Here is a 12,454-nt window from a genome sequence, read left to right as displayed (position 1 = left end):
TTTTTTTTTTTTTTTTTTTTTTTTTTTTGAGATGGAGTCTCACTCTATCGCCCAGGCTGGAGTGCAGTGGTGCAGTCTCTGCTCACCATAACCACCACCTCCTGGGTTCAAGTGATTCTCCTGCCTCAGCCTCCTGAGTAGCTAGGATTACAGGCGTGCACCACCACACCTGGCTAATTGTTGTATTTTTAGTAGAGACAGGGTTTCACCATGTTGGTCATTCTGGTCTCAAACTCCTGACCTCATGATCTACCTGCCTCAGCCTCCCAAAATGCTGGGATTACAGGCGTGAGCCACCGCGCCCAGCCGAGCGTGTCTGTTGATAAGGTAGACTAGTTTGTATTAATGCAACTTTTAGCAGCTACAATAAACCTTGTGTGTATTAAGTTTGTGGCCAACCAAAGTCTCCATATGTTTGTTTAACCTGAATGACCAACAAGCCAGTCTCTCTCATTCTGTCTTTGCACAATTGATTGCCCTATTTATCCAAACACAGGACTTCCCATTTTTATCCTTGTCAATGTCTACCTGTAGGTTTGGCCCACCATTCCCCTAGCTAAAGCAGATCACTGGGAACTGTAATTGTGCTGTCTTATCAGCCATCCCTCCTAGTTTAGCATCATCAGACTTTTGATGTCATCATTTAAGCCATTATAGGAATGTTGAGCTGTCTAGAGCCAACATCAGAGACCTACAGGATAGCACAATCATTCACTGCCTCAGTACGGCTGTTCAATGACATCTAAGTCTCCCTATCAGTACCATCTCCACTAAAATGAAAAAGAAGCCTATTGGCTATTTTAGTAAAGTGGATGTTGAATGCAACCCTGCCAAAGGTTTTCCAATATCCACCAGCCTACTCCTGTTTTCAACCTTCAGATTCTTTTTCTTTTTTCTTTTTAAGAGACAGGGTCTTGCTCTGTTTCCCAGGCTAGAGTGCAGTGGCATGATCATAGTTCACCACAACTTTGAAAGCCTGGGCTCAAATGATCCTCCTGCCTCAGCCTCCTGAGTAGCTGGCACTAGAGGCATGAGCCACACACCTGACCTAGATTCTTTTGATTTGTTCTGTTTTTGTTTTTGTGTTTGTTTTAACAAATAGAGACTGGGTTGTGGGTCTCACTATGTTTCCCAGGCTGGTCTCAAACTCCTGGGCTCAAGCAGCCCTCCCACCTTACCCTCCCAAAGTGCTGGGATCACAGGCATGAACCACTGTGCCCAGCCTTGGCCTAGATTCCTCTAGAATCTCTTTTGTCTGGTGTGGAGTGCACTTCGTTTTTCCCTCCCATGATATAAACTGAATTAATATGTACATAATTCATTATAAAGTCATTTCCTCAAAGGCATGGCTAATCTGAAACACTCTGATGATCATCAGGAAGCTTTGGTTCTGTACACTCCTGCTTCCAGGGCAGTAATCACAATGGCAGATGTAACTCATCACACTGCCAGGGAATACAAGGCGTCCTTACTCTACCTGTTCAGCAAGCTGAACTGTGACCCTCTTCCCTTTGCTTCAAAAATATGTCCAGCAGTGAGTTTGAGCTTGAATCAATGGGGTCTGAAAATGGGAATCAGTCATTTAATTCTGCTTTATTTTCTTGTTGCAGATTTATGTTCCTCTCATGCTAGTTAATGCAGCTGACGATCCGTTGGTGCATGAAAGTCTTCTAACTATTCCAAAATCTCTTTCAGGTAAATGTTTCTTCCTACTGCCCTCTCAACAGCTCAGCAAATTGCCACAGTAAATTCTGTCACCTTCACTATGCTGTCATCTCCTGGAGACCACCCTCTTTAGGGAAAGACATCTCATAGCAGTCAGTGTTCTTATTTTGTGTAGCCTGATAGTCCTCGGGCTATGATGGGGCCTGGGCATCAGGCTCCCCTCATGTTCCTCCCAGGGCATGAGACAGGACCACCATGTATATTCATAGCCAGTAGGGCTCTGGGGAGTCACCTGATGTTTTGTGAAATTATCTTAGGGTTAGGGTTCCCTTAAGTTTGAGAGTTTGACATAAAGAGATATTTAGATTTAAAATTCGGGACTAGGTGCGGTGACTCACACCTGTAATCCTAGCACTTTGTGAGGTTGCAATGGGACGATCACTTGAGGCCAGGAGTTCGAGACAAGCCTGGGCAATATAGTAAGACCCTATCTCTGCAAAAAACTTGAAAATTAGCTGGGCATGGGGAGGCTGAGGCGGGAGAATGGCATGAACTTGGGAGGCAGAGCTTGCAGTGAGCCGAGATTGCGCCACTGCACTCCATGCACTCCAGCCTGGGTGACAGAGCGAGACTCTGTCTCAAAAAAAAAATAAAAATAAAAATAAATTTAGCTGGACCTGGTGGCACATGCCTGTAGTCCTAGCTACTCAGGAGGCTGAGGCAGGAAGATCACTTGAGTCCAGGAGTTCAAGGCTGCAGCAAGCTGTGATTGTGCCACTGCACTCCAGCCTGGGCAACAGAGCAAGATTCTGTCTCTAAAAATAAATAAATATTTAAAAAATAAAATAAAATTTGACTTGAAAAGCAAAACAAAAAATCCCGTTCTGCTGTCTCTTGTGATAGCCTCTCCATCTGCTTTAAACATAAAAATAGAAGCAACTGGGCCGAGTGTGGTAACTCATGCCTATAAATCCCAGCACTTTGGGAGGCCGAGGTAGGCAGATCACTTGAAGTCAGGAGTTTTAGATCAGTCTGGCCAACATGGTGAAACCCCATCTCTACTAAAAGTATAAAAATTAGCTGGGCATGGTGGTACATGCTACTGGAGAGACTGAGGCATGAGAATCGCTTGAACCCAGGAGTGGAGGTTGCGGTAATTTTTTTTGTCTCAAAAAAATCAAAAATCAAAAATAAAGTTAAGCTCTAGGTTATTATTTCTCAGGATGGCCACTTAGCATGTGGTGTTGAGAGCTTAGGCATCTTTTAACACAACATGCAGCTTTAAGAATCTTGAAGATAGGCCAGGCGCGGTGGCTCACGCCTGTAATCCCAGCACTTTGGGAGGCCAAGACGGGCGAATCATGAGGTCAGGAGATCGAGACCATCCTGGCTAACACAGCGAAACCCCATCTCTACTAAAAAAAATACAAAAAATTAGCTGGGCATGGTGGCGGGCGCCTGTAGTCCCAGCTACTTGGGAGATTGAGGCAGGAGAATGGCATGAACCCGGGAGGCGGAGCTTGCAGTTAGCCGAGATCATGCCACTGCACCCCCGCCTGGGTGACAGAGCGAGACTCCATCTCAAAAAAAAAACCAAAAAAACCAATCTTGAAGATAAATGTCTGTAGTGAAAAATCATTGACTCCACTGAATTCTCCTTGTTCTCTAGTAAATGATACTGTACATGCCATGAATCCCTACTCAGAGCCCAGCTCCCACTGCTAGCATGGGCATCACCTGGGAGCTTTTTAGAACTGGAGAATCTCAGCTCCCCCTTCAGGCTTATTAAATCAAAATCTGCATTTTAATAAGATATCCTCAGTGATTTCGATGCACAAAGTTAGGAAACACATTGAATCACCTGGGGAGCTTGAGCAATACCAACACTTGGGAATTCCCCTCCCTCACTCCTCCTCAACCTCCCACCCCAGAGATTCTGATTTAATTCATCTGGGCCAGCCTGGGTGTAAGCTGGTGCCCATTCAGCTCCAAAGCCAAGCTGTATTCTAAAACCTGCTAGGTGCCACTGTCTTGCCTGCCCCCTCTTCAGTGAACAAGGCAGAGTGAGTAGAGATTGAATGCCCACTTAGGTGAGTGCCCCTGTGGGGAAAGCCCAGGCTACCCTAGCCAGCTCACCTCTGCACCTCCTGTCCTGGAGCAAACTAGAGAACAGTAACTCACTCAGCTGCCTTTCCCCTGCAGAGAAACGAGAGAACGTCATGTTTGTGCTGCCTCTGCATGGGGGCCACTTGGGCTTCTTTGAAGGCTCTGTGCTGTTCCCCGAGCCCCTGACATGGATGGATAAGCTGGTGGTGGAGTACGCCAATGCCATTTGCCAATGGGAGCGTAACAAGTCACAGTGCTCTGACACAGAGCAGGTGGAGGCTGACCTGGAGTGAGGCCTCCGGACTCTGGCATGCTCCAGCAGCCCTCCTCTGGAAGCTGCGTCCCCTCTCCCCCTGTTTCAGGTCTCCCATCTCCCTCAGTGACCTGGATCTGACCTCACACCATCAGCAGGGGGCACCCACCATGCACACCTGTCTCGGAGTAGGCAGCTCTTCCTGGGAGCTCCAGGCTATTTTTGTGCTTAGTTACTGGTTTTCTCCATTGCATTATAAGTCATGGTGACAAGTGACAGAGTTCTTGCCCTCTGTCCAGTTTCAGCATCTGGTTGCTTTTAAGCCAAGTACATCTAGTTTGCCTATTAAAAATGTGTCTGAATAGCAATTTTGCTTTGCCACCAAAAGGCTTTTCCCTGAGAACAGTGAAGGGTGTGTGTCATTTTGTGGTGGTTTGTATGTGTCCTTACGTAGACCTTAAAAAGAGCTCACCCTTCCAAGCCAATGCTGAAGACACAGCTCAGCTTGGAAGCCTGAGAAGCCAGGCTTCCCAGGCCAGAGTGTGGCTTCTTATATGGCAAAGGAAATTCCTTTGAGTCACAAGCCAAGTTTTCACCCTATCTTCTAAGATCATTTCCCTACACTTTGCTGCTGCTGAGAGTTACGTGGGGCACTTGTTAAAAATTCAGCCTCCCAGGTCCCTCCCCTCGGAGAGGCTGATTCACTGGGTCTGGGAAGGAGCCTGGGGATTTTAATTTTTGACAAGTGCCCCAGATGATTCTCATCACCAAGCAAATTTTGGAAATGCTGTTCAACAGCGCCCTTAAATTGGAAACATCTTCATAGCTCATTTTATTGAAATTCATAATCAATCAGGGGTGTCCCCTAGCTCCCATGCTCTCCAGAGCAGCAAGGCCAGCTGTGGAGCTGCCTTCGTGTGACCACAGTGTGATGTCTCAGAAGGGCTCTGGGTGGGCTGAGCATCTGGGCTGTGCCCTGGCTCAGCTTTTTACCCTCAACAAAGTCCCTGTGGACTTCAGTTTCTTCACCTCTAAAATGGGGGACTTGGACCAGGTAGATTGCTGAGCTCACTACCAGGTTCAGAGTTCAATGACAAACTCAGTTCACTGAGGTTTGAGAGAACATCCCTCCAGGGGAGCCTGGGAGCTGCTCTCCCAGTCTAAGCATGTAGATATCATCATTTGCCTTTTGTGTGTCTGTGTGTCCCTTACTTGATAAAAAGATGTTTTGGTGTTTTGTTTTTTTTTAAGCACTCACTTGTAATTTTAGTTTTTAAACCCAAGTTCCTCTAACTTTGCTTTTTGATACCAAACAATTCAAAAGTTGGACCTGAGTTTGGAGAAAGATATTTCCAACCTAAGTGGGTATTATTTTGAAACCAGATTTTTTAATTTAATAGCCTATATTTGTAGTCTGTTGGATAGGTGTTTCCAAAGTGTGTCTTCTGAAGTGAAAACACAACTCTAGGTTTCAAGTACTCCTTTTCTCCGATCCTGTGGTACTTGAATATCTAAAACCCTGCACTTTGAAAAATCAGCAGTTGCTATCTGGAACTAAACAGAACTATGACAATTGCCTGGATACTTTAAAAAGATAGTTTCCCTCTTTCATCTCCTTTGACTCCAGGACAGACTGGAATATAAGTAGTGGGTCTGCATGGATGTTTCAGGGATCAAAGAAGCCACCTGAGCACCTGAATGCCAACCCTCAGGGCCACAGGTGGGTGTGGTTTGGGCACGGGTCCAAGTGACTGTGACGGGAACGTCCGTAACCTGAAGAAGTTGTTTTCTGACAATCACCAAATCATCCGAATAACATCAAAAACAGCCCTTGTCTCAGAAAATTGAGATTTCTGTGGTCTCAACTTTGCTTTGGTATAATTTCTGACACTTGCCAACCTCTATCATTATGACTTTCCCCCCGGTGTATTATTTCTCTAATACATTTCCTTTTCATGTTCTTTTAGCACAGACTGGCACTTTACCCCTCAATTTGGAAGCTAGTCTCTCTCCTGTTACTTTTCCCTTCACCCAACTACAGCTGTGATCTTGACGATTGATAGTCATATTTCTGCCACTACTACCTTCATTTCTCAAGGCTTTTTATGAGAACAGGTAAACCAAGCAATAACATCGTAGGATTGAATCACCACCACAGAAGAGCGAGAGGCTCCTTTCATATGCCTGAGGTCACACCCCTTAACCTATTCTGGCAAAATAGTGGCTGGCCCAGGTACTAGCTCCATTCAGAAATTTGGGAAGAGAAAAGACAGCCCTGTTGTCACACAAACCGGTGTGGGGGAGGGTGGAGCCTGGTCTGCATGGCAGTCCTGGTGGCCCCTGTGGAGGACAGGCAGGGCTGGCAGCATAGCCTTTGTTGCTGCACAACCGGAATTTGCTCCCCCAGGACTGTGGGAGCCAGTGTCCCAGCTGAACTCTTTTTAGTGTGTGACTCTGAATGGCACTCACATTCCATTTTGGCTCACATGAAATTAACTGAAGCCCTTTGTTCAAGCTTCAGGCTCTTAGGCATGGAAATGCGAATGTGACTGTGGCTGTCTTACAGGAGAATTCTTGTTTGTCCCTGAATGAGAGCACAGAGGCATTGAATTTACAGAGCTGCAAACTTGCCTGATAAATGAGGGAGTGGCAGTTTATAGATAGGTCATCCTTTTTCCTTCCTCCAGGTGTCCTTGCCTTTCTTCCCAAAGTCATTCATTTCTGATGATTATATGAATCCCCCTTTTGCTAGTAAGGTTCTATTTGGGCGAAAACAAGCCTTAATTTTTAAAGAGTATTTGAATATTATATTTTAGAATCAAATTGAGGTTATAAATTGCATCAACTGGACAATTCCATTGCAGGAATAATGTGTTAAAAACCAGTGGGGAGAAGCACCCACATCTCTCCTGTAGTACTCCGTGTCTCATAAGCAATTTGAAGATACTTATAAGTAACTGATTCCAGTCAAATTAGGTTTAACTGACTCAAAAAACTGTGTCAAGTTTCTTTAATGTTTTTATGTTACAAATGAGTTTAACAGACTTGAAGAAAACTGTTATCTTTTCCTGCAGTGAGTTTACACGAATGATTCCAGATCAGAGTGAAAGCAGAAAGCTGTTGGTTGCAATATTCTTTTAACCTCTCTGCAGCATTTTACGCTTACTGGGAAGCTTATGAGTCACCATAAGAGTGGAAATATACCTGAGTTCTTGTCCTAATGGTCTCTAATTCACATTGGATCATGGGCAAATCACCTCATCTCTCTGAGCCTGTTCCCTCCTCTTAGACCATCTCTAAGACCATTTCATCTATTTACACGTCATTTGCTTGAACATTGCTGAACATCTGTGTGAACTTGGCTTCTCCAGCCCTTGCAGGTGGAAACAGCTGTGTCAAAGCTCAAGGCTCATGCTGAGGGGACTTGGAGGGAGGGGGCTTCTGCATTAAGCTTTCCTGGTGAAGACCCTTGATCTTGTCCAAAGCCCTGTGTCTTTGACTGGCTTCTCTTCAGAGTCCCCATTGTCATCGTAAGATCCTTGCTATTCTGAGGGTGGTCTTGTGACTGTGGCAGGTGCTGGCCGCTGGAATGAGGAGCCTATCTCCATCCTCCAGTGTGACTCAGCCAGAGCATTGAGAATTCCCAGGGCAGAAATCCTTCCTGCTCAGGCTTTCATTCTAAAACTACGGTCTTCATTAAAGCTGAACTTTCTGGGTAGCTGAGCTTATATGCCCAGCATCTGAATGAGAGCTCTCTTTGTAACTGTGTGACTTGAGATCTATTTTGCCAGCTCCTGAGAAACAATACACGTGTTCTTGTTTGTGTTTGCTCGGCAAGCAGATGTCTGAGATGTAAGAGGCTTTTCTTTTCCTGTGCCATTGATTCCGACTTAGAGCTGAAGTAAAGATCACTGAAACATCACAGCAAGTTGAAGTCACTCATAGGTCTTTGTCCTTTAGGCAGGACAGGAGAGTCATTAAGAAGCATTTCACTGTAGCATTCTGTCACAATATCATCTGGAATTGTTTTCTTTGCCCAGAAAGCCTTAACTTGCCTCTAGAGAATCCCTGGTATTACAAACAATATTGGGGCATTAGAATTCAAATTCTTCTGCTGTGGAAGTTTGAAGCTAAGCTGCAGCAAAACCAGAGAATTTCCTCAAGTGGCCTGAGGCTCTTTGTTATCTTATGCTCCCATCCCTCCCTCAACAATATGAGTGACCCAGAACTAGCCCAAACACCTCAGCTCTGGCCCTTTTTTACCCTTCTTGGCCTTACTCTGCTGTTCAAAGCCACTTTGGATTGCTTGGATGCTTTGAAAAGCCATGAAAAGTAGCCTGCCTGTGGCATTTAGAGGTCAAGCAATTGATGGAAAGTGTTTCTTCTACCTCTGTTATCTAAGCAGAGGGAAGTAAACCCCTTACCCCCCTACTGCCCCCAGTTACCCTAGAATTGCTTCTGCCAAATTGTAGTTGAAGCTAAGGAAGGGGGATGTGGCCCCTGCTGACAGAGGGAACTGGAATGCCACACAAGGCAAGGCCTGCTTCCTTCCCCTCTCTGCTGCTGCTACCTCCGAACGCTGCAGCCCAGGCTTCCTCTCACAGTGGCCCTTGGAAGTAGGCCACAGAGTAGACAGCTGCTGCTTTTGGAAGAGCCAGTCCCCCGTGTTTTCTGAACTGTTTTTCCTAGCATGTATGTGGGTAGAGCTTTCATGCATCTCTAATAAGAAGAAGCTGAAGTTAGTTTTTTTTATTCTCCAATTTAAAACTTTTATTTAAAAAGTAAACTATTATTGTCGAAAATGCAAACTTGGGGAGAGCAAAAAGATCACACATAAGGCTGTCACTTCACACTTGGAGGGTTGCACAGCAGCCGGGCAGAGGCGCTCCTCACTTCCCAGACGGGGCAGCGGGCGGCAGAGACGCACCTCACTTCCCAGACAGTGCAGCAGCCAGGCAGAGGCATGCCTCACTTCCCAGGAGGTGGGCGGCGGGGCAGAGGCGCTCCTCACTTCCCAGAAGGTACAGTTGCCAGACAGAGACACTCCTCACTTCCCAGACAGGGCAGGGGCCGGGCAGAGGGGCGCCTCACTTCCAAGATGGTGGGACAGCCAGGCAGAGGGTGGGCAGCCAGCCAGGAAGAACGCTCCTCACTCCCAGAGGGTGGGTGGCCAGACAGGCACGCTTCTCACTTCCCAGATGGGCAGCCCCCAGGCAGAGGCCCTCCTCACTTCCCAGATGGGGCAGGGGCCTGGCAGAAGCGCTCCTCACTTTCCAGAGGGTGGGCGGCCAAGCAGAAAGGCTTCTCACTTCCCAGACGGGATGGGGGCTGGGCAGAGGCGCTCCCCACTTCCCAGAACAATTCTTTATGAATTTCATAAAGGACTGAATGTGCAACTGAAACCTGCTAGTGATGATCTGGTCATATACAATTTGTCCAGTAGCCAAACAGTTTGTTTTTATTGTGTTTTCTAACCGTAAGAGAGCATTAAATGCAAAGCCTATATGGCGCTGTACACACACACACAAAAATGGTCACCGCAGGCCATACTACCAATGAAATGGTAGGTAAACGAATCTTGTTCTGGTCAAGAGAAAAAAAAAAAAAGAAATAGCACTTTGTATGCTTCACTCTACAAGATGAATTTCACTAGAAAGAATCCAATGAAGGCCGGGCATGGTGGCTCCCGCCTGTAATCCCAGCACTTTGGAGGCCGAGGCGGGTGGATCGCCTGAGGTTAGGGGTTCGAAACCAACCTGGCCAACACGGTGAAACCCCGTCTCTACTAAAAATGCAAAAATTAGCTGGGTGTGGTGGTGGGCGCCTATAATCCCAGTTACTCGGGAGGCTGAGGTGGGAGAATTGCTTGAACCCAGGAGACAGGTTGCAGTGAGCCGAGATCATGCCACTGCACTCCAGCCTGGGGGACAAGAGTGAGACTCCATCTCCAAAAAAGAAAGAATCCAATGAAAATGGCTGCAATTACAAGAAGCGAAGGAAGAGGACTGGTGACGTCTCTGAAGGATGCAGTTGAGGTTGATCCAGGTTTATCCGAATGTGCTACCTTTCTGAGCCTTAAACCTTCATCTCTCAGGTGTCGATTTTCTTCTGATAGCTTCATCATTTCTCCCTGAAGGCTTTTACACTCTTCTATTAGTTTCCTTGTTGCCGTGTCATTAGTGAAACACTGTGTGGTTTTGGCATGGGTCCCTCTTGTTCAGCTGCATTCAGTGGAACAGCGTTGCTAGGTTCCATGTCATTCAATGTATCATTTTCATTGGGCATTTCAAATACATGTCTCAATTTGGAATCCATTAATTCGTCAGGCTTTGCCTCTTTCCACACAACTTCCATATCTGAAGTGTTCAGTGGAGCAAAAATTGTACCATACACTTGTGTTTACTCTTTTCATTCGGATCATAGTCAAAGGGCTGTAGCATTACTGAAACAGTCACAGTTGACCCTGGGTCAATAATTCCACTGTTGGGCCTCACACAGTACCGGTGAGGCGCTGTAGTCTTCACTTGGAAACACACTTTTCTATCCGATGGATTTCGCAATTTAAGGTTTATAGTGACTACATCTGTGAAGGGGCCTTTGAATTTGAGATCTGTGGGCAGGTCGAGGACCAGGATCTGCTCGTGCTTCGCCATGGCCCTGGAGGTGGACGCCATCAGAGAGACAGCACAGAGCAGGGAGGCGGTTTGCTCACTGGGGCGGGGGACGATGGCGAGCTGGGAGGGGGAGCGAGTTTGCATCTCTCCTTTTCCTGGTTAGACTCTGTTCAGCCACATTCTTATGTTGGCAGATCTGCTTCCAGACTGACTTTTTGAGAACCATCACTTTCACATTCCTAATTCTGATTTTGTTTTGTTTTGTTTGGGTTTTCTGAAACTTAAAATGCTGCCCTGAAAATACTGTATTTTTGAGTTTGTGTTCTGAAAGCCTCTGTGCTGCTGGATCTTTGCGGGGGGAAATACAGGATCCTTCAGCATTGAGGTGTTTAAGATTTGCAACTAGCAATGCAATTTTTTCTAAATATGGGGATATTTACCTTTAATAAGAAATTATACTAAACAATGATGTCCTTGATCATTTTATGTTCTCATATTACTTTCGATTCTACTATGATTGTGTGGTGGTGAACAAAGATCATTACAAACAAAAACTGTAATTTTGTTATATTTGATTCAATGGAATTTACTTAAAAAATAAAGACTAAAAATGTGGTGTGGCTATGTGTCCTTTGTATAGTGGCAGTTTTCCATCTGAAAGGATTCTTCCTGTGTCTTCACCAAAGTATGAGATTAACGGAAATACACAAAACCCCATTTTTGCACCACAATTGATGTTAGTCCATCCTCGCAAACAAATACCAAAACCTTGACCGGGCCACAAGCATCTTCACAACACCATCTTCTCTAGGCAAGAAAGCCAAGAACTAAAATAAGTGAAGTTTCTGTTTTCCACTTTTTTATTTTTTAGAGAGAGATTCTTGCTCTGTGGCCCAGGCTGGAGTGCAGTGGCATGATCACAGCTCACTGTAACCTTGACCTCTTGGGCTCAAGCAATCCTCCTGCCTTAGCCTCCTGAGTAGCTGGGACTACAGGGACTTGCTACTGTACCTGGCTAATTTCTTAGTTTTTAGTTTTTTGCTGCGTTGCCCAGGCTGGTCTCAAACTTGAGTTCAAGCGGTACTCCCGCCTTGGCCTACCAAAGTGTTGGGATTATAGTTGGGAGCCACCATGCCCAGCCTCAGTGTTTTAATCATTTCTTAAAGTGAATCATGAAGACAAAATGCAAGGCAAGGTGTAAATGGTGCTTGCCATGTGTGATTTGTATGCTTTTCCAATAATGTTCTTTGGAAAGACTAGGTGAGGCTGGGTGCGGTGGCTCACGCCTGTAATCCCAGCACTTTGGGAGACCGAGGCAGGTCTGAGGTGAACCTGAGGTCGGGAGTTCAAGACCAGCCTGACCAACATGGAGAAACCCTGTCTCTACTAAAAATACAAAATTAGCTGGGCGTGGTGGCACATGCCTATAATCCCAGCTACTCGGGAGGCTGAGGCAGGAGAATCACTTGAACCCAGGAGGCAGTGGTTGTGGTGAGCCAAGATCGCGCCACTGCACTGCAGCCTGGGCACAAGAGTGAAATTCCCATCTCAAAAAAAAAAAAAAAAAAAAAAAAAAAAAAAAAAAAGACTAAGTGAACATTTCCCAAGTTAAGATTATATTGGGTTGGTTGAGTGCTGGTGGTGTTTTCTTGTTTGAATCTGTCTGAACCCAAGCTAAGGTCTCCTAGGACCAAGCACTGGCTCGGCCAGGAAGGTTGTACCAACCCCAAGAGACACTCACAGCTCCCTTCCCTCTTTGGCCACACAAAACGTTTGTCAAGTTAGGCAGTGTGGGGAGTGTTAGCTTTAGAAGTTG

At 45.9% G+C, this 12,454-nt stretch overlaps 1 protein-coding gene and 1 pseudogene across 2 annotated transcripts in view; one reads left to right on the top strand and one right to left on the bottom strand.

The window, feature by feature from the left end:
• Window positions 1–11,254, top strand: part of ABHD2 (abhydrolase domain containing 2, acylglycerol lipase) — a 118,465-nt gene extending 107,211 nt beyond the window's left edge. Inside the window, exons 8-9 of the mRNA XM_017890149.1 lie at window positions 1,611–1,695; window positions 3,868–11,254. Coding sequence (XP_017745638.1) covers window positions 1,611–1,695; window positions 3,868–4,064 — 282 coding nt within the window. The 3' untranslated portion in view covers window positions 4,065–11,254. The remainder of the gene's footprint in view (window positions 1–1,610; window positions 1,696–3,867) is intronic.
• On the bottom strand, window positions 8,768–11,252 carry LOC108540899 (vesicle-associated membrane protein-associated protein A pseudogene; annotated as a pseudogene). Its single transcript, XR_001888794.1, has one exon. The product of XR_001888794.1 is annotated as a vesicle-associated membrane protein-associated protein A pseudogene (transcript).
• Window positions 11,255–12,454: the final 1,200 nt, after the last annotated feature.

Source organism: Rhinopithecus bieti, unplaced genomic scaffold (genome assembly GCF_001698545.2).
Source record: "Rhinopithecus bieti isolate Rb0 unplaced genomic scaffold, ASM169854v2 scaffold_20154, whole genome shotgun sequence".
Classification (NCBI taxonomy): Eukaryota; Metazoa; Chordata; class Mammalia; order Primates; family Cercopithecidae; genus Rhinopithecus; species Rhinopithecus bieti.
This window is presented reverse-complemented; position numbering and strand designations above follow the sequence as displayed.